The 23,750-nt window shown below is 52.8% G+C and overlaps 1 protein-coding gene across 1 annotated transcript; it reads left to right on the forward strand.

Annotated features, from left to right (window-relative positions):
• The first annotated feature begins 660 nt into the window (after nt 1–660).
• LOC130884601 (myosin-7) lies at nt 661–21,431 on the forward strand. Its single transcript, XM_057785681.1, has 39 exons — nt 661–715; nt 1,141–1,349; nt 1,625–1,768; nt 1,989–2,145; nt 2,225–2,252; nt 2,948–3,056; nt 3,137–3,229; nt 3,336–3,399; nt 3,727–3,825; nt 4,031–4,134; nt 4,732–4,870; nt 4,962–5,080; nt 5,200–5,349; nt 5,616–5,786; nt 6,396–6,705; nt 6,984–7,051; nt 7,379–7,466; nt 8,055–8,172; nt 8,332–8,455; nt 8,661–8,797; nt 9,038–9,293; nt 10,045–10,287; nt 10,443–10,619; nt 11,603–11,748; nt 12,950–13,040; nt 13,690–14,079; nt 14,253–14,379; nt 14,517–14,635; nt 16,151–16,347; nt 16,779–16,962; nt 17,097–17,262; nt 17,363–17,487; nt 18,046–18,354; nt 18,572–18,775; nt 18,871–18,996; nt 19,102–19,377; nt 20,324–20,419; nt 20,535–20,669; nt 21,317–21,431. The coding sequence occupies exons 2-39, from the start codon at nt 1,149–1,151 to the stop codon at nt 21,332–21,334; spliced, it is 5,808 nt and encodes a 1,935-aa protein (XP_057641664.1). The 5' UTR covers nt 661–715; nt 1,141–1,148; the 3' UTR covers nt 21,335–21,431.
• Nucleotides 21,432–23,750: the final 2,319 nt, after the last annotated feature.

Genomic DNA, 23,750 nt, shown 5'->3' on the forward strand with positions numbered 1-23,750 from the left:
GGGGACTCTGAGGCAGCCACAGGAACCAGCCTGTGTGCTTGGCTGTTCTTGAGGCACACGAACACTGTGGGGGGTGTGTGCTTAGGATGGAAGCAGCCTATCTTTCTGGAAAGTGTGTAAACCCGCAGCAGGCATGCGTGCTCGTTGGGGGATGTGGAGGAGGCACTGGGAGGGATGACCTATCTGACAGGATGCTGTTGGAGTCCTGACCCTTGAGCCTGAAGTCTTGACTCTTGTTTTGTGCCCTGAGAAGAGCAAAGCATGTGGCCTCGGTTTCCTCACGTGTCCAAGGGGGTGACCCTTGAGTGAAAGAATAAAAGTGCTTTGTCTGAAAAATAGTGAACCAATATCTCTGTTATTGCTTTGTAGGTGGCTCAAAGAAAGGAAGTCTCGCCAGTCGGGTATAGGTAAGGGTAGAACAACCCCCGTAGGGGTAGAAGATTGGGGCTCAGAGACAACAGAAAGTTGTTTGAATTAGTTCTGGGGAGAAAGGAAATAGCGTTTGGAAAGGAAGGAGGAGACTGACCAGAGGGCTGGGCAGCGCTTCTGGTCTGTCTTGGGGGTGGAGGAGTGGGAAGCTGAAGAGCACAGAGGACAGGATGGGGGTGGCAGTGGCCAGGTTGGCCTACAGCCTGCCGCAGCCCCTTCCCTTTCTCCAGAGTTCCTCCTGGCCTGGGCCTACTTCCTCATCACTAGACACGTTTGAGAAACCAAGGTAAGAAGAGCTGAAGTTCAAGTGTTGGGGAATCTGGGAAGACTGAACATGGTAGCCCAAAGCCAAACTGGGGCTGTCCTTTCTTGCCCTGCTTGGAGACAATGACCTGGTTTCCAGGGGCTCCTTGCCTATGGCCAGTGAGGGACGGGGTCTGTTGCCAGGGAGAGGTAGAGACAGACAGAATTCTGCCCAGGAAGACGGTCAGGACACTCCCCAGAGTGCCCCAGCTTGAACAAAGTGAAGCTGTCCCTTTTGCCTGGCAGTTCTCAGGCTGATCTCTCATTTAGGAGTAAGCTTGCAGAGCAAGGGACTTGTGGGTGACTCCTCCTGAGTACTGAGCATGGTACCAGATCTAGGAGCTGCCACCGAAGGGGACAGCCCAGGGAGGGCGAAGGCATGCAGGTAACAGCCGCTCCTCATCCCAGGCTCAGCCATGGCAGATGCCGAGATGGCCGCATTTGGGGCTGCAGCCCCCTTCCTGCGAAAATCTGAGAAGGAGCGGCTGGAGGCGCAGACCAGGCCTTTCGACCTCAAGAAAGATGTGTTTGTGCCTGATGACAAAGAAGAGTTTGTCAAGGCCAAGATTGTGTCTCGAGAGGGTGGCAAAGTCACTGCTGAGACAGAGAATGGCAAGGTAGGTGTAGGTACTGGTGTGGGAAGCCACTTGAGAAAGCCCCACAACTGGGGTGCACAGAGAGGGTACGTGCATGCACACCTGAGGGCCACTGAGCCACCTGTCCTCCAGGTAGGATGGAAGCCCAAACTCTCCCATGATCCCAGTGTCCACCCTGCATTCAAGATCCCTCCTCAGCTAAATACCTTCTCACCCACCCGTACCTTCCCTACTCCCTGCATTGCCGCTAGAGCAGGACAGACACCGGCTGACAGTGCCTGTGTGGGCTGTTACAGACGGTAACCGTGAAGGAAGACCAGGTGATGCAGCAGAACCCGCCCAAGTTCGACAAGATTGAGGACATGGCCATGCTGACCTTCCTGCACGAACCGGCCGTGCTGTACAACCTCAAGGAGCGCTATGCCTCCTGGATGATCTACGTGAGTGTGGCACCAGTCTGTCCCTCAGAACCTAGAGCTTCCTGGGCAAGAGCAGCCTCCTGAAGCCAAGCCAGGACCACAACGCTCTACACAGGCTCCTGCTCCACTGGAATGGCTCCTCTGGACACATTCTGCGCTTTCCCTTAGCTTTCTTCCTCTCCTGGGATCTTTCTCGAATTCTGAAAATCACCCTCACATGCTTTCTCTTCCTTACCCCCAGACCTACTCAGGCCTCTTCTGCGTCACTGTCAACCCCTATAAGTGGCTGCCAGTGTATAATGCTGAAGTCGTGGCTGCCTACCGGGGCAAGAAGAGGAGCGAGGCCCCGCCCCACATCTTCTCTATCTCTGACAACGCCTATCAGTACATGCTGACAGGTGAGACTGGTATCCTGGCCTGTGTCCCCTCACCCCAGCCCCCACCTAGCCCCAACCCATTGTCTCTCTTCTCTTCCAGATCGGGAGAACCAGTCCATCCTTATCACGTGAGTACAGCTCCAGAATCCTTAATCCCAGCCCCCAGGGGGAACCCAGACTCCTTTGCATACACCTATGATTCTCTTTCTCTCCACCCCATGCTTTCTTCTCTGATTTTTTTCTCCGGCTCCTTTCTTTGTGTCCCTCTTTCATATATATATGGTTTATTTAACTTTATTTTATTTTATGTGCATTGGTGTTAATGTGTCAAATCCCCTGCAACTGGATCTTCAGACAGTTGTGAGCTGCCATGTGGGTGCTGGGAATTGAACCCGGGTCCTCTGGAAGAGCAGTCAGTGCTCTTAACCACTGAGCCATATCTCCAGCCCCTCCTTTTCTGCTTTTCATCTCTCTCAGTTTTCTCGCTTGCTTCCTTCACCCGTTGCCTTCTAACTCTTCCTTCATCTCTAAGCCCATTCAATAAAATCTGCACGTCTTCACCGCTTCCTCTTCTTTATCTTTCCTTTCCAAAACCTTTTCTTTCCTCCACCTACTCTTCCAAAACAGTCCTCCCCTCTGATTGAGCCCATTCTCTTGTGGCATCTTTCCTGCTTGCTCACTGGATCCTCGGTGCCATTCTCTACCAACTTCCCGCTGAGACTGCCCCCTCTCCAGTAGGGATAGGTGTTCTCTCCTCACTTGAGGTTTGTTGATCGTAAGCAGCAGTATTGACTGCCTATTGAGCCTTTGCCTGTCACAACAGCGGAGAATCCGGAGCTGGTAAGACTGTCAACACCAAGAGGGTCATTCAATATTTTGCTGTTATTGCTGCCATTGGGGACCGCAGCAAGAAGGACCAGACCCCAGGCAAGGTAGGCCTGTTGTCACCTAAGGGCCTGCATTATGAGAAAGTGGCAAGTCTTCACCTCCCATCCTTCATGACCTCTTACAGGGTACCCTGGAAGACCAGATCATCCAAGCCAACCCCGCTCTGGAGGCCTTTGGCAATGCCAAGACAGTCCGGAATGATAATTCCTCTCGATTTGTGAGTGATACTCCACCTTGCACTTGGGACTTGGGCTGGCTGAGGATTGGCCTCAATTATGAGCCTTTCCCAGGCTTACTCCACCCTCTTCCATCCATCTCTTCAGGGAAAATTCATTCGAATCCATTTTGGGGCAACTGGAAAGTTGGCCTCTGCGGACATAGAGACCTGTAAGTTCCGTGAAGCTACTGGGGCTATTTAGGCTGAGCCCACCCTGCCCCCACACTATCTGGTCTCAATACCTTTCCCCCATACCCAAGTTTTGCTTTCTTTTCCTGACTCTATGCTTGTCTGCTGTAGGCTTTCCCTCTGTCGCAGGTACCAGTGCATGTTCTATTGGGATTTTTCTCTAAGATGCTCTTTTCTTCTGGGTCTCCGCCCAATCTGCATCCATGCGTTGTTTCTTCCCTGCCCTTCGTCGCCACACTCCTCACCCTCTTTCCTTCCTTTGCACCTGCATTCTGCCCTTTCATTCCTCCCCCTCTCTCCGTTCACAGACCTTCTGGAAAAATCCAGGGTTATTTTCCAGCTGAAAGCAGAAAGAGATTATCACATTTTCTACCAAATCCTGTCTAATAAAAAGCCTGAGCTTCTAGGTGAGTCAGACTGAGACCAGCTATTTCCATGGCAACCCAGTCCCCTCTGCTAGCGGCTGGATTCTGTCGGTATGCCTCAGGCCTAATGATACTGCTAGATCCAGTTTTGTGGGTCACGTCCCCTTGGCCCGTGTGCTATAGCCTGCAGCCGCCCCGATAGCCAGGGGTTATGGCACCATCTGAACCCCGCTCTTCCCACTCTTAGACATGCTGCTGATCACCAACAACCCCTACGACTACGCATTCATCTCCCAGGGAGAGACAACTGTGGCCTCAATTGATGACTCTGAAGAGCTCATGGCCACTGATGTAAGTATGTGAGGACGCAGCCGGCGTTGAACCAGGAGGAGTGGCCATGGTGCCAGCTGAGGAGCAGAGCCACGGTGCTGTCTATCTGATTCCTAAAGAAATACATCCCTCCTTGAGAGCTAGAATGTGCCCTGTGGACAGAGCCTGCTGAGATGCGTGCTAGGAAACAGGAGACTGGAGCACCAGAGTGCTGAGAACCATGGACAGAGAGGCCGGAAAGGCAAAGGACAAAGTGATGTCACAGAAGTGGGAGGGAGAACCATAGACCCCGTGGGGCTGAAAGGAGCTATGGGTAGAGGAATGCATACAGGTGTAAAAGCCTAGGCAGGGGAGTGAGGGAAGGGCTGGACCACAGGTGGGTAGCCCATAGCGGCCAGCGGCAGAGGACATGTGTGACTGTTGACAGAAGGCAGTGACAAGGCAGGGCCCTGAGCCTCTGCTGTCTCTCTTGGTTTTGGAGTCCCTCTCTGGGTATGAAAGCCATACTTGACAGGAACTAGGGAGACACACTCAAGTCCTCTCTCCAGCCTTCGAGGGATCTCATTAACCAGCCATACTTCCTTTTCTGGGATTCACCAATACGGGACCCACTTACAGAGCGCCTTTGATGTGCTGGGCTTCACTCCAGAAGAGAAGAACTCCATTTACAAGCTGACTGGTGCCATCATGCACTTTGGAAACATGAAGTTCAAACAGAAGCAGCGGGAGGAGCAGGCGGAGCCGGACGGCACTGAGGGTAAGAAGCAGGAAAGCTGCCCAGCGGCTGCGGGCCACGTCTGCAGCACGTGTGTCCTGTACTAACTCTGCCTCCTGCCCTGTCCTTCCAGAGGCAGATAAATCCGCCTACCTCATGGGGCTGAACTCAGCCGACCTGCTCAAGGGGCTGTGCCACCCTCGGGTCAAAGTGGGCAACGAGTATGTCACCAAGGGGCAGAATGTCCAGCAGGTGGGTTGTCTTCGGAAGAGAAACAAATGGAGGAGAGATCATAGTGTGCTGGGGTATGAGCTTTCAGATTCATCCTTCCCGTTAGCACAACTCGTCTGGATCACCCCCTTACCCTGCAGGTGTCATACGCCATCGGGGCGCTGGCCAAGTCAGTGTACGAGAAGATGTTCAACTGGATGGTGACTCGCATCAACGCAACCCTGGAGACCAAACAGCCACGCCAGTACTTCATAGGTGTCCTGGACATCGCCGGCTTTGAGATCTTCGATGTGAGTCCGGGAACCCTGCTCTGCCTGGGACGCCACTTGTCCCTCACCTACTCACTCACACCTTTGGTCACGTGTGGAGGGCCAGCTGTGGGCCAGGCCCAGGATGGCAGTGGGAATCATAGAGTGACAGAGCCAGTCCCCGTCCCTTCCCTGTCATGACCTGTGCTGGGCTCGGTGTGGGGCAGGTGTGTGGCACAGCCCTCGGCTGGCCCCATGGCCACTCAGACCCTCAGTCAGCCTGCCTGATTGGCTGTCACACCCTCCAGTTCAACAGCTTCGAGCAGCTGTGCATCAACTTCACCAACGAGAAGCTGCAGCAGTTCTTCAACCACCACATGTTCGTGCTGGAGCAGGAGGAGTACAAGAAGGAAGGCATCGAGTGGACGTTCATCGACTTCGGCATGGACCTGCAGGCCTGCATCGACCTCATCGAGAAGGTGTGCCGGGCTCCACTACCCGAGCCTTCCACCCACACTCCACACGAACACTTCAGAACTCCAGATAAGGGGTGGCTCTTCTCCCTTCTGATGAGTTCAGTCTGAGTATCAGAAGTGGGACTCTATTTTCCAGAGTCCTGTGTTGTCCAGAATGTCCATGACAGAGTGCCCACAGCTGCGTTCCCACTAATAGCTGCGTTCCCAGGGGCTGCAGATTGACACACGAAAGACGGGCAGCTAGAGGTTGGCCGTCCCCACAAGCCTGTTTGCTGACCCTGGCTTACACACATCTAAGATTCAGGGAACGTGAAGGTGGTACAGGAGTCAGAAGAGGGCACTGTTTTTAACCTCAGCGTTGCAGGGATCCAGGAGGTGGATGTATGTTAAAGGTACTAGTAACAGCCACAGACTGAGACTTGCAAAAACAGACCCAAAAACAAAAAACAAACTCCCACCTGTGAAAGGATTGACAGGTGTCAAACAGTAGACAGCTACTGTTCTTGAGCCGAGCTTAGTTTCTTACCCTCCCCCCTTATGAGAAAACGCTGACATGAAGAATATACGTCTACCTGAGTGAAGTTTACTCAATGATTCTCTCCCTCCACTCAGCCCATGGGCATCATGTCCATCCTGGAGGAGGAGTGCATGTTCCCCAAGGCCACAGACATGACCTTCAAGGCCAAGCTGTACGACAACCACCTGGGCAAGTCCAACAACTTCCAGAAGCCTCGCAATGTCAAGGGGAAGCAGGAAGCCCACTTCTCTTTGGTGCACTATGCTGGCACCGTGGACTACAACATCCTAGGCTGGCTACAGAAGAACAAGGACCCCCTCAATGAGACGGTGGTGGGTTTGTACCAGAAGTCCTCCCTCAAGCTGCTCAGCAATCTCTTCGCCAACTATGCTGGAGCCGACGCACGTGAGTGTCCCGGGCGTTAGCATTCTGAGCTTTATGCCTAGCTCTGAAGCACATCAATTGTAAAACTCCACCCCTTCCCTGTCAGGGAATGCCCCGAGGTGAATGGAATAGACTCAGTGAGAGAGAACTGGGTGGAGACAGTGACGAGCCACTTTGAAAACCCCGTCTGATAGCCAAAGAGGACAAACGTGAGGAGAGGCTGTTGGCCTCCGTGCCCGTTCCTGGCCTCCCCACATGCCCCCATTTAATGCCCCCTTTCCTGGCTTCTTCTCCCACAGCTGTAGACAAGGGCAAAGGCAAGGCAAAGAAAGGCTCATCCTTTCAGACTGTGTCCGCTCTGCACAGGGTGAGTGTGTGTAGGGCCACACCTAGCAGGGTCCCCATCCGTTCATCCCCTCAGCCCCAGCACCTGCCAACACCCGTTCTCCTCAGTCCTTCCTGACCCTCTTCATGGCTGTGCCTTTGGTCGTCTCGTAGCCTCTACTCTTGCTCCCTGTCTCAGCTCTCCCATTTCTCATCTGCCATCAGCCTCTCCCTCGCCTGTGCTCTCCCTAGAACCCGAAAGCCTCCCTGCTTCCCGTATTCTCTCCATTCTCTCCATTTCTTCCTCTCCTCTTCATTTTCTACTGATCCTTCTTGCTTGCTTTTAATTCTCCCTCTTTTGCTGACACAGGAAAACCTGAACAAACTCATGACAAACTTGCGCTCCACCCATCCACACTTTGTACGCTGCATCATCCCCAACGAGACAAAGTCTCCAGGTGAGTCCATGAAGTTGAGCGAGCCCACACTGGGCACGCACTATCTCAGAGACAGGACCAAGTACTCTCCAAGCCTTGGCTTCCAAACCAGTTTCTTCTCCGAGACTACCCCTCCAGTGTTCCCTTATGCTGGGAATGTATACCTCAGAGTGATGTGTAAGGCATTTTTATGGCTATCAGCTCATGAGTGACTTAAAGCCCTTAAAGAGGCATATAAGGAATGTCTGTTTTTAAACCGTAGAAAACAAAATATCAGGGAACTTGGGTTCAAATCTGGCTCCGATTTCAAATAGCTCACTGACTTTCTACGAGTCACTTAATCCCTTAGCTCACTCACCTGGAAGATGAGATACATCTGTCCTGGAACCAACCATGAAAATCAGTATAAATTATATGAAGTGAAAGACATGAAATCTTTTGGTTACTGTTAAAAGCACGGGGGCGGGGGGATGAAACAAATAAAGAATTCATACTGACGGATTGACTTGCTAAAGTAACTAACTAATGTGTGCCCAAGTTGGGAACCCAGGGGACTTGGTGTTTGTCTAGCTCTCTCCCCAATCATTTTTCTCCTTCCTGCTGCCCCAGGGGTGATGGACAACCCTCTGGTCATGCACCAGCTGCGATGCAATGGCGTGCTGGAGGGCATCCGCATCTGCAGGAAGGGCTTCCCCAACAGAATTCTTTATGGGGACTTCCGGCAGAGGTGGGTAAGGGGTGCCCAGGGGGGTGCCCCAGGGCTCAGGGAGCCAGGGGTGGGCTGCTTTGGTGGGAGTGGGGGCCTATGGTTGCCCTGGAATTCTGCAGGCAGAGCAAACCCACACCCACCCAGAATGCAAATAACTCTGAGAACTTCCCTCCCAAGGTACCGCATCCTGAACCCAGCAGCCATCCCTGAGGGCCAATTCATTGATAGCAGGAAAGGGGCTGAGAAGCTGCTGGGCTCCCTGGACATTGACCACAACCAGTACAAGTTTGGTCACACCAAGGTGAGTCTAGAGCTGCACGGAATGGGTGCAGAGCAGGTAGCCGTACTGAGTGCCACAGCTGAGACGGTTGCATTCCCACAGTCAGACCTAGAATGCACAGGTGGTGGGTACCTGGAAGCTCACTGAACAATCTTCCACCCACCTCTACCCTGGTCACCCTCCCTTGCGGCTGTGCCCCACGCTGGTTCTACCCACTTGCCCACAGGTGTTCTTCAAGGCGGGGCTGCTGGGGCTGCTGGAGGAGATGCGTGATGAGAGGCTGAGCCGCATCATCACCAGAATCCAGGCCCAGTCCCGAGGTGTGCTTTCCAGAATGGAGTTCAAGAAGCTGCTGGAACGCAGGTGAGAGGACTTCAAAGGAGGTGCCCAGACCTCCTGAGGTCCAGGCTAGTTCAGTGACGGTGTCCAGAGAAAGGCACCAGTGGGCCCATCAGGAAGAACCCATTAGGAAGGGACCTTATGAACATAAGATGGTCCTTAGCGTCCGAAGGCCTCGGGGAGGGTGAGATAGATAAGGAAAAGGGTCTTAGATGGGAAGGAACAGGAGTGGTTCTCAGGCTGCTCCTCTCACTGTGCCCACAGAGACTCCCTGCTGATTATCCAGTGGAACATCCGGGCCTTCATGGGGGTCAAGAACTGGCCATGGATGAAGCTCTACTTCAAGATCAAGCCGCTGCTGAAGAGCGCAGAGACGGAGAAGGAGATGGCCAACATGAAGGAGGAGTTTGCCCGAGTCAAAGATGCGCTAGAGAAGTCTGAGGCTCGCCGCAAGGAGCTGGAGGAGAAGATGGTGTCTCTGCTGCAGGAGAAGAACAACCTGCAGCTCCAAGTGCAGGCGGTGAGGCCCCATAGCCATTGTTAACTTCCCCACCCCACACTTTGGTCATACTTCCCACAACCCCACACCTGTCTGTACTGAGGAGTGAACCATCTTGTCCCTCACAGGCTGAGGATTCTGGGAGCACATTTTCAAAGACCTCCAAACTGATCCCTCAGGAGGAGAAAAGGCAAAAAGAACCCCCTTTTAAATACACAGGCTTAGTCATGTAAGGTGGCACACCTGTTATCCCAGCACTTGGGAGGTGGGGACCAGAGAAGCAGACGTTCCAGGCTGGCTTTTGTTACAGCGTGAGCTCAAGGCCAACCTGGGCCATAAGAGATCCTGTCTCAAAAATATGTATGCATTTGTACATACATACACACATGCATGCACGCACACACATGGCGGGGGTTCCTAGCGGAAACTGTAGACCATCTTCGAGCCTAAATTTCTTCATGCTTACACAGAAATTAAGCTACAGGTTTTAGAGGTTAAGTTCACAGTGTTTGACGTCAGCAAATGCAATTTCTTCAAGCAAGGAAACTGGAGGGAAAGGCCATGTGAAGACTTTCGATTTCCTCCTCTGCTCTTCCCCCAGGGCGCCCACACCATACCATCCTAAAAGCCCTCCCTGTCCTCCTGAGGCTCTTTTCAGCCGAGAATAAGCTGGGTCCCTCTCCTATCTGGGTGATGCACCTCTCCCTTCTGCCACCTGTGAGGACAGGGACCCATCCTCAGACCACCCTCTCTTTCTGTACCTTGACCCCAGGAACAAGACAACCTGGCTGATGCAGAGGAGCGCTGCGACCAGCTGATCAAGAACAAGATCCAGCTGGAGGCCAAGGTGAAGGAGATGACCGAGAGGCTGGAGGACGAGGAGGAGATGAATGCTGAGCTCACGGCCAAGAAACGCAAGCTGGAAGACGAGTGCTCGGAGCTCAAAAGGGACATTGATGACCTGGAGCTGACACTGGCCAAGGTGGAGAAGGAGAAGCACGCCACAGAGAACAAGGTGAGGCCAGCTTCCTCTGGTTCCAAACCACAGTAGTTAGGAAACAACACAGTAGTTCCAAACCATATCGCTGTAGCCTGGAGGCTCTTCTAGGTGCCCCCAGGTGGTGTCCTTTGACTTAAGGGGAGTGTGGGATTTTTCTGTTTGTTTGGCAGGTTAAAAACCTGACAGAGGAGATGGCTGGCCTGGATGAGATCATTGTCAAACTGACCAAGGAGAAGAAAGCTCTGCAAGAGGCCCACCAGCAGGCCCTGGATGACCTGCAGGCTGAGGAAGACAAGGTCAACACTCTGACCAAGGCCAAGGTCAAGCTGGAGCAGCAGGTGGATGACGTAAGTAGACAGGAAGTAATGGGCTTTGATACATCAAAGCATGTCCATCTGCGGTGATAGGATGTGTGAGTATATTTGGGTGAAGGTATTGGAAAGTGTTTATTCCACTGATATCTTCCCAGAATAAAACCGGGGTATAGGAAGCATGAGGGTTATCAACTTTAAATAATGTATCTAATCTCACTGTTATTTATGATCAATCACAAACCTAAGCTGTTGGATTTTTTTAAAACATAATTAAACTTTAAAATTTAAAAATTAAACTCACAGCCAGGCGGTGGTGGCACAGGCCTTTAATTCCAGCACTTGGGAGGCAGAGGCAGGCGGATCTCTGTGAGTTCGAGGCCAGCCTGGTCTACAAGAGCTAGTTCCAGGACAGGAACCAAAAGCTACGGAGAAACCCTGTCTCGAAAATAAAAAAAATAAAATAAAATAAAAAAAAATTAAACTCACATAACTCTATCTTTGACCATAGGATTTAAAGAATTATCTCATAAGAACATTATATATCTCTTTGGTAAATTGTGAGCCTCTTTGAGGAGGATCTTGGCAGAGTCTGATCCTGAGCGGCCATTGGTCCCCCATATGTGTATATATGTCCATCAATCCCTTATCATTCTGCTCTAATAACTTAAGTATTTGTCTCAGCCATAGGACTAAGAGCTCCCCTCAGATGGGAACTTGAGTTTGTTCAGTTTTGTGTCTTCAGTACCCCGCCCAGAGCCTGGAACCAGTAGGTACTTATAGGGTGCTGAATGAATGATTAGAGTTTTGGAATCTTATCCCAATTTCATTCATTCAGAAAATATCTATTGAGCAAACCCTCCGTTCTCAACATTCCCATGGTTACCTGGAAACATTGGTCCTTTCTAGAGGAGTTTCCAGAGTCCTAGATTTCCCAAGGATTTCCAAAATGTAGAGTAACAAAACCAAGGTCAGAATGCTATACCTCGTGGTACACAGCTGGCCCTTCTCTCCGCCAGCTGGAGGGATCCCTGGAGCAGGAGAAGAAGGTGCGCATGGACCTGGAGCGAGCCAAGCGGAAGCTGGAGGGTGACCTGAAGCTAACCCAGGAGAGCATCATGGACCTGGAGAATGACAAACAGCAGCTGGATGAGCGACTTAAAAAGTACCGCGTTCCCACACTGCCATGGTTCCCTCTTTTCAGCCCAGTTTCGTTCACAACTGTGTGAGCTCACCCAGGAGCCATGCTAAGATGCTCAAACTGAGGGCAAAGACCTACAGGAAGACTACTTTCCTCTCTAGCACGCACATTACGGTCCTGCGGTTCTCCCTGGCAAGGAGTCTTGCTTGGAACCCTCAAGCCCCTTGTTCATGCTAGGTCCTTGGGAGAGGTGAAAATAAAAACATATTTTCTTTGTGAGCAATCAGACAGGGAGGAAGGCTGCACACAAAAGCCTCCCAGGAAAGTCTCCTTTGGGTTTTTCCACAGAAAGGAAATTGAATCACAAAGAAATGACTCTGCTGTTCAAAAAGAAAGAAGAAAAAGAAAGAAAGGGTTGGGCCATTTCTTTTTTCTAGGTAACTTCTAGTCCCAGTCTTTATCCAAAAGGTGCACACACAGACTTGGTTAATAGTGAGTTGGAAAATGTATTTTGATATTTGAGGATCTTACATACTTCAGCTTGGTTTTGTATAGGAATCTTCACACTTCCCTAGACGCAGTTTTAAATTATATGTAAATGTGTGTGTCTGTGAGTGTAGTGCCCTCAGACACCAGAAGAAGGCACCAGATCCCTGGGGGCAGGCTGAGGTCCGTGCTTCCTCTGGAAGAGCAGCACTCTCTAGCCCCTGCTCTGTCTCCTTATAAAGATGACATAGAGGTGGCTAAGGCTCAGGAAGGTCAGTGAGTTGAGAGGAAAATGAGTATGATCAAAATGCATGATGTAGGGATCTGAATCTGGAGCTAGGTACAGTGTTTATTCCCCAATTTTTTTTTTTTTTTAAAAAGAGGCTACTGAGTTGCCTAAACTAACTGTGACAAGTTAAAGACCATGGCCCCTCCCTCTCTCACAGAGAAAGAGAGAGAGAGAGAGAGAGAGAGAGAGAGAGAGAGAGAGAGAGAGAGGGCTTTGAAATAGTTTCACCCTTTCACAGATGGAAAACATAGCCTGAGGAGACAGTCCCATAGAGGCCAGCCCTGCCGCTCTCCAGGGCTTTCCCACTACATTCTTACTGGACTTGAATCCCCTAGCAGGTGGTACTCCCCCCCCCCCCCCGCACTTAGTTTTATAGCCTCTGATCTCTGGTGGATACTCCAGGTGCCTACCTGGCCTCCTACCACACCCCACCCCCTTTCTTCCTTACAGGAAGGACTTTGAGTTAAATGCACTCAATGCTAGAATTGAGGATGAGCAGGCCTTGGGCAGCCAGCTGCAGAAGAAGCTCAAAGAGCTTCAGGTAAGGCGGGGGACTCCAGCTGTGTAGGCAGTGCCTGGCTGGTTCTCAGCTTCGCTGGATGGCCTCCAGCATATGCTGGAGCTGTGTGTCCATGAAAGGGGACACAATGCACAAGTCTCCCCATGGGATTCCCATAGGAGGGGCTTATAGATCTGAAGAAGAGAGCCTGGGGAGAAACAGCTCTGAGGGCAGCCCTCCTGACTTTCCATGAGACACAAATTTCTTTGTCCTTCTCCAAGAGATGTTTTCTTCTAATAAAGATAATATGCAGCTCTAAAGCATAAAGGAAAGCTGACTGGGCTGTGCAAGACACCTTCCTCCCAGGACTGGAGAGATGGCTCAGTGGTTAAGAGCACTGACTGCTCATCCAAAGGACCCGGGTTCAATTCCCACCACCCACATGGCAGCTCACAACTGTCTAAAGATCCAGTTGCAGGGGATCTGACACCTTCACATCAATGCACATAAAATAAAGTTAAATTAAACCATTAAAAAAAAAGGACACCTTCCTCCCAATCCTTCTAAGTCTACCTCTCCAGTAATATAGCAAACTCACTTGGTGTTCTGCATGGGCCAGAGTCTTTTAGAGCCCTGGGGTGGGGGACATTAGGTCCAGGAAGCCGGTCTGAACCTCCGTGTCCCTGACTAGGCACGCATAGAAGAGCTGGAGGAGGAACTGGAGGCTGAGCGCACAGCCAGGGCCAAGGTGGAGAAGCTGCGCTCAGACCTGTCCCGGGAGCTGGAGGAGATCAGTGAGCGGCTGGAGGAGGCCGGTGGGGCCACATCTGTGCAGATAGAGATGAACAAGAAGCGGGAGGCTGAGTTCCAGAAGATGCGGAGGGATCTGGAAGAGGCCACCCTGCAGCACGAGGCCACTGCTGCGGCCCTGCGCAAGAAGCACGCGGACAGCGTGGCCGAGCTGGGGGAGCAGATCGACAACCTGCAGCGTGTGAAGCAGAAGCTGGAGAAGGAGAAGAGCGAGTTCAAGCTGGAGCTGGACGATGTCACCTCCAACATGGAGCAGATCATCAAGGCCAAGGTGGGCCCTCTCAGTCGCCTCTCTCCCCTGGTTCCCTAAGTCGCTCTTTTTCCTCCTTCCTTCTCTGCTTGCCCCCTTCCTTCCACGGATCCCTCTCCATTTCTTCTTTAACTGTAGCCTTACTCCATTTCACTCCCTTCCTGCACCTACTGTGGAACTCTTCCCCCTCTCAGGCTAACCTCGAGAAGATGTGCCGGACCTTGGAAGATCAGATGAATGAGCACCGGAGCAAGGCTGAGGAGACTCAGCGTTCTGTCACCGACCTCACCAGCCAGCGGGCCAAGCTGCAGACAGAGAACGGTGAGACGGGGGCTGGAGCCCCATGAGCCACCCCAACCTTGGGTGCACATGCCCCTCACGTGCCCGCGATGTCTCCAGAGCATGGGACCTACGGTTGAGGGTGGGGAGGGGTTGAAGATACCTGGATGCCTCCCCAGGGGAGCTGTCCCGGCAGCTGGATGAGAAGGAGGCACTGATTTCCCAGCTGACTCGAGGCAAGCTCACCTATACCCAGCAACTGGAGGACCTCAAGAGGCAGCTGGAGGAGGAGGTCAAGGTAAGGCCTGGACTCCGCCTGGCCCAAGCACAGAGTGCACCAACTGCCCTTGAGTCTGCATCTCTTTCTTCCCTAAGAGAAAGGCTTATCTGGTCCACGATTCTCTACAAATTATTAAAAGAACTGGGGGGTGGTGGTGCACACCTTTAATCCCAGCACTCGGGAGGTAGAGGCAGGAGGATCTCTGTGAGTTTGAGGCCAACCTGGTCTACAAGAACTAGTTCCGGGACAGGCTCCAAAGCTACAGAGGAACCCCTGTCTCGAAAAACCAAAAAAAGAAAGATAAAAAAAAGAAAGAAAGAAATAATAGCCCAGCCTTTCCTAAGTGTCCTTTAAATCTGTTCCCCAGATTGAGAGGTGCCCTTTATGGTGCCGCACTGGGGTGGGTTGTGGGGTGAAGAGGCACGGAGGGAGTAATCTAAGGCAGTGGTTTTCAACCTGTGGATCATGGCTCCTTTGGGGGTCAAAGGACCTTTCTACTGGTGTTGCATATCAGATATTTACGCTACAATCATAACAGTACCAAAATCACAGTTCTGAAGCAGGAAAAATAATTTTATGTTTGGGGGGTCACCACAACATGAGGAACTGTATTAAAGGATCGCAGCATTAGGAAGGTTGAGAACCAGTGATCTAAGGAGACAGGTTTTGGCCTTCTTGGGTGCAGATATGGGGTGCAGGGCCTGCACAAAAGGGTCCTAGGCTTATGAGGGCAATCTGAAGACTGGAGAAGGAAGTAAGCTGGAGTCTTTGCCTAGCACAGCACTGTTCGTGAAAGAGACAAGAGCGTGAGTTCTCAAATATGCCAGGGCCAGAGCTGCAGCCTAGTCAGTAAAGCACTCGCCACGTAAGCATGGACATGGTTGGGCCTGAGTTCAGTCCCCAACACCTATGTAAAAATCTGGGCATGGTGCCACACTTCTAACCCCAGCACTGAGGAGGCAGAGACAGGGAGGCTTCCTAGAACTGACTGCCCGCCAGTCCAGTCAAATTGGTGATCCTTAGGTCTCAGTGACAGACTTTGTCTCAAAAACTATGGTGGACAGTGTCTGAAATGACACTCAAGGTTGACATCTGGCCACCATATTCTTGCAGAAACACCCAACATCCTCCCCACAAAACCCCAGAGCTGAGTCCCTACTGACGTACCTCTTATAGTGTGGTGATCGTAGAAATAGCCTGATGTCTCTGGGTGTCCCTGTGAAGGCAATGGATAACAAGACCTGCTACAAGGGGCACTGGGCAGCGGGCACAAGGAGCACTGGGCAGCGGGCACAAGGAGCACTGGGCAGCGGGCACAGGAGCACTGGGCAGCGGGCACAAGGGCTTCCTCTGTAAACAGGACAGCAGTGTTTTACTCTGTAGGGTCATTCTAGCTCAGGAAGCCACTCCAGGTTCACCAGAGACTTGAAGTAGATGTGGCCAAGGGAGCATGCTGAGACTGTGGTAAAGGTATGCCAGGGGTAACCTTACGGAAAAAGTTGATCCACTTCCTTGATGCCCACCTCTTCCCAGGCCAAGAACGCCCTGGCCCACGCCCTGCAGTCAGCCCGGCATGATTGTGACCTGCTCCGAGAACAGTATGAGGAGGAGACAGAAGCTAAGGCTGAGCTACAGCGTGTTCTGTCCAAGGCCAACTCAGAGGTGGCCCAGTGGAGGACCAAGTATGAGACGGACGCCATCCAGAGGACGGAGGAGCTGGAGGAAGCCAAGTGAGTCCTAGACAGCCAGCCCTGACTGATGCTCAGTAGGCTCCACGTAGGGGACTCTTAGTGTGTGGCTGTGCAGGAGGTCCCTGCCCCAGCCCCACCTCCTGCTCCTCTCAGGGAAGCTTTTTGCTCGCGTTATGTTTCTCATCCGAATATAAGACGAACAAAAGGTTTGTCTGAGGGCTGAGTGCTCCCACCTGGGGTAGGGTGCTGTAGGGAATGGCAGCTGCAGCCAAGAATGCAGTCTTCACAATGTTCAGCTACCAAGATCTGCCTGCTAAGTGCTCAACCTGTCCTCGGGCTTTTCTGAATGCTTCTGGGTTGTCAAGGAGAGTCTTTTGGAAGGCTCACATGTTCTTCTCTTGTCCAAATCTACCTCCTCCATTTTCCCCATCCCTCTCTACCCTGCCGCCCTTCCTACTTCCCCTGGGCAGGAAGAAGCTGGCCCAGAGGCTTCAGGATGCAGAGGAGGCAGTGGAGGCCGTCAACGCCAAGTGCTCCTCTCTGGAGAAGACCAAGCACAGGCTGCAGAATGAGATCGAGGACCTGATGGTGGACGTGGAACGCTCCAATGCCGCCGCCGCAGCCCTGGACAAGAAGCAGAGGAACTTCGACAAGGTAGGCTCACAGCGGGGCTGCGGGCAGCGTGCACGGGGCTGGTGGGGGCAGTGCCAGCTCAAGGCCAGAGCATTCTCCTTGGAGGCAGGGGAGGGGCCTGGGGCAGCTCTGGACCGTGTGCCCCTGCTCTGCAGATCCTGGCAGAGTGGAAGCAGAAGTATGAGGAGTCCCAGTCAGAGCTGGAGTCGTCCCAGAAGGAGGCGCGCTCCCTGAGCACAGAGCTGTTCAAGCTCAAGAATGCCTACGAGGAGTCCCTGGAGCACCTGGAGACCTTCAAGAGGGAGAACAAGAACCTCCAGGGTGTGTGGCCGAGGGGCGGGGCGGGCCACATCCCCATGCGTGAGGGCCCCAAATGCAGACCACAGAAACTCCAGACTGAGTTGCTACATATCCCCCACAGAGGAGATCTCGGACCTGACTGAGCAGCTGGGCTCCACTGGCAAGAGCATCCATGAGCTGGAGAAGATCCGCAAGCAGCTGGAGGCTGAGAAGATGGAGCTGCAGTCGGCCCTGGAGGAGGCTGAGGTGGGCGTGCAGGGGAGAGCAGGGCTGGGCTGCGGGATGGGATCTAGACTTTGGTCCCTGTTCCTATTTTCCCTTAGCCTATTTTCCTCCTCCCCGGCTCATTGCCAGGGCCTAGGCCAGTGCTGGACAACACAGCCAGCACCCGGCAAACATTTGTCAATGAACGAGTTGAGGGTCACCGAAATCCCTTCATGCAAACATTTTATTTACTGCATCTCTGAGGCATTCCTCTTTCCACTCGGCCCCTTTCCACCTCTGCCTGCCTGTGTTTTTTTATGCTCCGTGCTTGATTGCTTCTGTTTCCTTGGCAACACTTTTCATTTTCTTCTTTTGTCTTCCAGTCTGGCTCTCCCTGCTGGGAGTCGGTCTCACCTTCTCTTCAGTTTGCTTTCATTTTTCTTATGTACACCCCCTCTTCCTTCCTCTGCACCTGACTGCAGAGCCATGCACACTATTCCTGAACTCTCTCTGTATCATGGTTGTTAAACAGTCTCCCACGTCTGCCCTGGACACTGACTATGTATGCCTGCCAACCCTTTTCCCCCACACCCTTTCCAGGCCTCCCTGGAGCACGAGGAGGGCAAGATCCTCCGCGCCCAGCTTGAGTTCAACCAGATCAAGGCAGAGATCGAACGGAAACTGGCAGAGAAAGATGAGGAGATGGAGCAGGCCAAGCGCAACCACCTGCGGGTGGTGGACTCCCTGCAGACCTCCCTGGATGCAGAGACGCGCAGCCGCAACGAGGCCCTGCGGGTGAAGAAGAAGATGGAGGGCGACCTCAACGAGATGGAGATCCAGCTCAGTCATGCCAACCGCATGGCTGCCGAGGCCCAGAAACAAGTGAAGAGCCTCCAGAGTTTGCTGAAGGTACCCAGAGACTTCCATAAACAGGATGTCACCTCACCCAGAGAGGGAACTAATGGATGGCAGAGGCACTAGCTCTCTCTCGTCACACAGTCATTGTAGAGAGAGCTGACAAGTCAACCCTGAGCCACCACAATGGACTTTCTACCCACATCCAATTCTACGTGACAGCTTTGAGAAGGCCAGCCTTCTATCTTACGTTCACTTTGTTGATTCTCAGGACACTCAGATCCAGCTGGACGATGCCGTCCGTGCCAACGACGACCTGAAGGAGAACATTGCCATCGTGGAGCGGCGCAACAACCTGCTGCAGGCTGAGCTGGAGGAGTTGCGGGCTGTGGTGGAGCAGACAGAGCGGTCTCGGAAGCTGGCAGAGCAGGAGCTGATTGAGACCAGCGAGCGGGTGCAACTGCTGCACTCCCAGGTGAGGAGGTGCCCTGTGCACTCTTGAGCCCAGCGGGTGACAGGGGAAGGAGCCCCTCAGAGATGCCCAGAGTGTTTCCTACTCTGCCATTCCAGAATACCAGCCTCATCAACCAGAAGAAGAAGATGGAGTCAGACCTGACCCAGCTCCAGACTGAGGTGGAAGAAGCAGTGCAGGAGTGTAGGAACGCAGAGGAGAAGGCCAAGAAGGCCATCACAGACGTGAGTCCTCTGTCCTGCCTACCCACCCCAGGCCAGCATCTCCCCAGCCTGCTCAGTGAGCCCACGAGGACCTGAACAGACCACGTGTCCCTCTCCCGTGCACAGGCCGCCATGATGGCGGAGGAGCTGAAGAAGGAGCAGGACACCAGCGCCCACCTGGAGCGCATGAAGAAGAACATGGAGCAGACCATCAAGGACCTGCAGCACCGGCTGGATGAAGCCGAGCAGATTGCTCTCAAGGGTGGCAAGAAGCAGCTGCAGAAGCTGGAGGCCCGGGTTCGGGAGCTGGAGAACGAACTGGAGGCTGAGCAGAAGCGCAATGCAGAGTCAGTGAAGGGCATGAGGAAGAGTGAGCGGCGCATCAAGGAGCTCACCTACCAGGTTGGGAGAGCACTGTGAGCCCAGCCCATGCACAATGTCCTAAAACCACAATAACAAGCAACCAAGGGGAACGGAGAGGTGTTGCTACTTCTTCCTAGCCATAGTTGGCGTGCCGCCCCCTGGGCGCTCTTCACCTTGCCCTAGCATGGCCAACTCTTGTCCCCTGGCCCAGAGGTTAGTGGTTGAGCCTTGTAGCCTGTGTGCCCCCCCTTGACATGCACCCTCAGGCCATTTACCAGAGATATGCTCTAGACGGGCACAGTTTCAACCTGCAATGCCTTTTCCCAGAAGATAATTTATAGCCACGCTTGCTACCAAAGACGTCAAAGCCATTCAAATAAGCCTCAAAACTTTTCGGGTACCCAGAGCAATATAAACCCAGCTTTCCGACTGCCCTTTAGAACTTGTGACTCAGTCTAGCATGCTGCGGCATCCAAGCACCCTTTGTCCTTAGCCTAGCTCAGGTTCGTGTCAGCCCATCGCAACCCAGGAAATTCCATCGTGCTCACAACCCCGGAGTCACTCCCGGCACATGCTGGGCCCAGAGCCAGTGGGCTTACGCTCTGTGCTGTTCCAGGGCCCCAGGAGCCTGCTCCCTGGGACAATACACATAAGTCTCTGTACTCTTTCAGGAATCCCATTACCTCATTGAGTTCTTTCATTATATAATTATTTAAAATACATTCGAAGTGAGCTTAGTGGCACATGCCTATGATTCCAATACTCAAGAAGCTGAGACAGGAGGATCATGTGTTTGACTAGCCTGGGCTGAATAGAAAGTCCATGTCTCAGAAAGATGCTCCTTGGGTGAGAAATTATAAACAAATTCAAGTATGAGGACCAAAGAGTAGCATTGGTTCAGAATGTAGCATTCAGGATGAAGAAGTCAAGGACAGTCAGGGTGGGTGCTGCCTCCTCTCACCTCTGGCTGTCCCCTGACATGCAGACAGAGGAGGACAGGAAGAACCTACTGCGGCTGCAGGACCTGGTGGACAAGCTGCAGCTGAAGGTGAAGGCATACAAGCGCCAGGCTGAGGAGGCGGTGAGTGACCTTGCTGGGATTGAAGCCTAGAGGAGGGACACAGTGTGCCAGTCCCCAAGCCTGGAAGGCTAAGAGGCCAGGTCCCTTCTTAGCCATGCCCTTTATCTGCGCACAGGAGGAGCAGGCCAACACCAACCTGTCCAAGTTCCGCAAGGTGCAGCATGAACTGGATGAGGCAGAGGAGAGGGCAGACATCGCTGAGTCCCAGGTCAACAAGCTGCGGGCCAAAAGCCGTGACATTGGTGCTAAGGTGGGTTCCTCCCCTGGACCTCACTTGTCACCTCCCATAGCCCACACGATGCCTCTGTCCCCTCAGACAATATCATGTAGTATGTCCCCTAATTGATCCACAAAGTCCCAAAGACTAAGGCAATTGAGTTCCCAGGGACTTCTAAGGTTCTTCTCATTTTCAGTGATTCTGGGTATCCCAGGTCAAGCCAAGTCAGAAACCCAACACGGCCCCAATTTATATATACCCTTTAGATCCAATTCCTTCCAACTACCAGCTTCTAGTTCCCAGTTCAGTTCAGCTGCTAACCTTAAAACTCAAACATTAAAAGAATATCCCACGGACTGCCTTGATCTCACAGAGGCAGCCTGCCTCTAGCCAACTCATGAACCCTTTTCTCCAGAACTTTCCCCTCCTAAACTGATCCCTGGAAATACATCCATGCCTACACAGGGGCTCCCACCAGATCACACAGGGGCTCCCGCCAGATCACACAGGGGCTCCCCCCAGATCACACAGGGGCTCCTGCCAGATCACACAGGGGCTCCCCCCAGATCACACAGGGGCTCCACCGACCAGAAGCCCAAGTTTCAACTTCACTTTCCACGCACTGTCCTCAGGGTGCTGGCCACCCCAGAGCTAATTTGTACTTTGTTTTATTTCAAAAGGGCCTGAATGAGGAGTAGATCTTGAACTGCCCGGCCCTCCGGGTGCCTATGAAGCCCTCATATCTAGAAGCCTTTGTAACTTCCCTTAGGAGGAAACAGAATAAAGCAATTTTTCTTGAAGTCAAGACCCTGCCTCTAGTCTCTTCTTCGCTGATTTCCGACCCTGGGGCTCTGGGGTAGGGAGGTGGGGCTTGGAAGAAGGAGGGGCAACTTCAGAGGTGAAGGCCTCCCCCCAGGACCCTGTGAAGCTCTGAGCCTTGCTGGCGCAGCATTGGTCCGTGGATCCCCCTCCAACAGAACATAGCAAGAAGGACACACCTCTGCTTTCAACCTAATGCCCAGCCCAGTGCCTGTCCGGTTGAAACAGGACTTAGAGGAGTCTCTGAGCTCATCTGGAGCACTGAGTCCATCTACCACACACTTCCGTGCCCGTTCTAACCAGTACTCCACACTGATAAATCCCAGGGCTGGCCCATGGGAGGAGGCCCGGAACATAGGGACTGACCCGTGACTCTTCCGTCTGTGGCAGTATGACCCCCTTGGCAGATGTGGTAATGTCCTCTTAGACCCCATCCTAGGCAGGTCTCTGGGAGGACGCAGGATCACAGATGTAGTCACACGCCATTCCAAACATAGCCACCTGCAGTGGCCCATGTCCCTCGCACATAAGCAGGACAGAAGCCTTGGCCTACCTTTTTTCCCCCTTTTCTCCCGATCCTCCCAAGACCCAGACCATTAGTCGTTGGTGCTCATTTCTTCTCCTTCATATTCCCCATTGAGACTCCCATTTGCAAGGCTTTTTACCTCTGCAGCAGCTGGGAAATGGGGTTTGGCAAGCCATCTCAAGAGGAAGCAGGCAACAAAGGGACCAGATTTTGGAAGCAGGGGACTAAATCGTTAAAGGGACTGGAAGTAGGGGGAAAAAAAGAACAAGCAAGTCTTCTCCAGTTAAGCAAGACTGGTTCCCTTGGCAATCTACCACAGTTGGGGCTGAGGGCAGGACTAGGGATGTGGATCTGAGAGACAATGGGGTTTTAATCCATCTCTGGGAACCTGGTTCAGCCCTGGACTGAATCTCCCATCAGCCATACCCATAGACACATTTGTGCGTGGTCTGACTCCTGTTCACCAGCTCTCCCTGGGCTCTGACTGCTGAGAGAGGCAACCAGAGCATGGGCCCTGTACTGAAAATGAGAGGACAGCAACAGCAGAAAAGCAGGGGAGGGAGAACAGAGAGCTGATAAGGAAGGAGCATCCTAGTCGGAGCAGACAGGAAACCCAGGGATGGCTCAAGCAGAGGAAATGGGGAAAAGAAAGAGATCCTGGGCACAAGGAGGCCACAGAAAGAGCTCAGCTCCCCACACTTCCTCTTTACACCCTCATCCCTTCTCCCTCCTAAAACCACCCCTCTCTCTAGAATGGATTTGAGCAGCCACGAAGGGATCAGTAGAGTCCAAAGAGGAGCACACCGGAAGAAGGGGATGTGTGGAGAAGCCCAGGAAAGCTAAGAGCCAGAGCCAAAAAGAACAAGAGATAAAGATGCTGTCAAGGTAGCCAGGCTGGGCACAGACAGAGGGTGAAGGGCTGAGAATGGATGAGGAGAGACAATGAGAAGACCAGAACAGACTCCTGGGGGGCACTGCAGGTGACTCGGCTACCTTTAGATACAAATCATGGAAGCCAAGGAGAAGGAAGGCTGAAGAGAGCTGAAGAAGAACACGGAAGCAAGGACAAGCCAGGCCGAGTGCCCCATGCGATCAGTCTGCAGAAGGCAGAGCCCAGGTATGAACGCCTGCACAGCAGAGGCTAGGTCTGATTTCACGACAAGGGACAGAAGGAAGACATGGGAGCAGACGGAGACACGGGGAGCCAGGTAACAAAGGGATGGACTTCACTTCAAAGACATGCTCAGCCCTTGGGACCCTCTCACCTGTGACCAGAGCGTCCATCTGTGTCCACATACTCTGGAACTTTCACCAGACTGTAGGACTGGTTTGGGAAGCAGCTGCAAAGAGCGTGTGAGAGCCAGGGGAGAGAATGGGGCCTAGAAAAGGAAGAAAAGGCCAAACCAGGCCACAGAGGCAGGCAGAGCCCAGAACTGAGTTAACTCTTTCCTTGTCACACCTTCCGTGGGAGACAATAGGAACTCCAGGCCCACAACCCTCCATGGGCCCCCACTACCTACACCAACTTTGGCCCGCTTGGCATGCAGGGTTCCCTGAGGACAGAGCCTGGTCTTTGTCTCTTGGACCTGACCCAGGCTGACCCAACGTTCTCGGTCTCTTATCATGTCCTCAGGACCTTGAAACCAGTGACATATTAGGCCATAGGCTAATCTTGCAACTTGCACACAGGGGCCTCAAGTGGCCTCCAGTGACCTAGCTGCAGACAAGTGGCTTGCATCCTCTGAGGGCAACCATTTGGCTCAGTCACC

This window comes from Chionomys nivalis, chromosome 12, assembly GCF_950005125.1.
Source record: "Chionomys nivalis chromosome 12, mChiNiv1.1, whole genome shotgun sequence".
Taxonomy (NCBI): Eukaryota; Metazoa; Chordata; class Mammalia; order Rodentia; family Cricetidae; genus Chionomys; species Chionomys nivalis.

What these genes read in the sequence shown, in the direction of transcription:
- LOC130884601 (XM_057785681.1), top strand. Translation starts at nt 1,149, where the DNA reads ATGGCAGATGCCGAGATGGCCGCATTTGGGGCTGCAGCCCCCTTCCTG. An exon ending in CTATCAGTACATGCTGACAG is followed by an intron (nt 2,146 to 2,224) that starts GTGAGACTGGTA and finishes CTTCTCTTCCAG; the next exon opens with ATCGGGAGAACCAGTCCATC. An exon ending in TATGGGGACTTCCGGCAGAG is followed by an intron (nt 8,173 to 8,331) that starts GTGGGTAAGGGG and finishes TTCCCTCCCAAG; the next exon opens with GTACCGCATCCTGAACCCAG.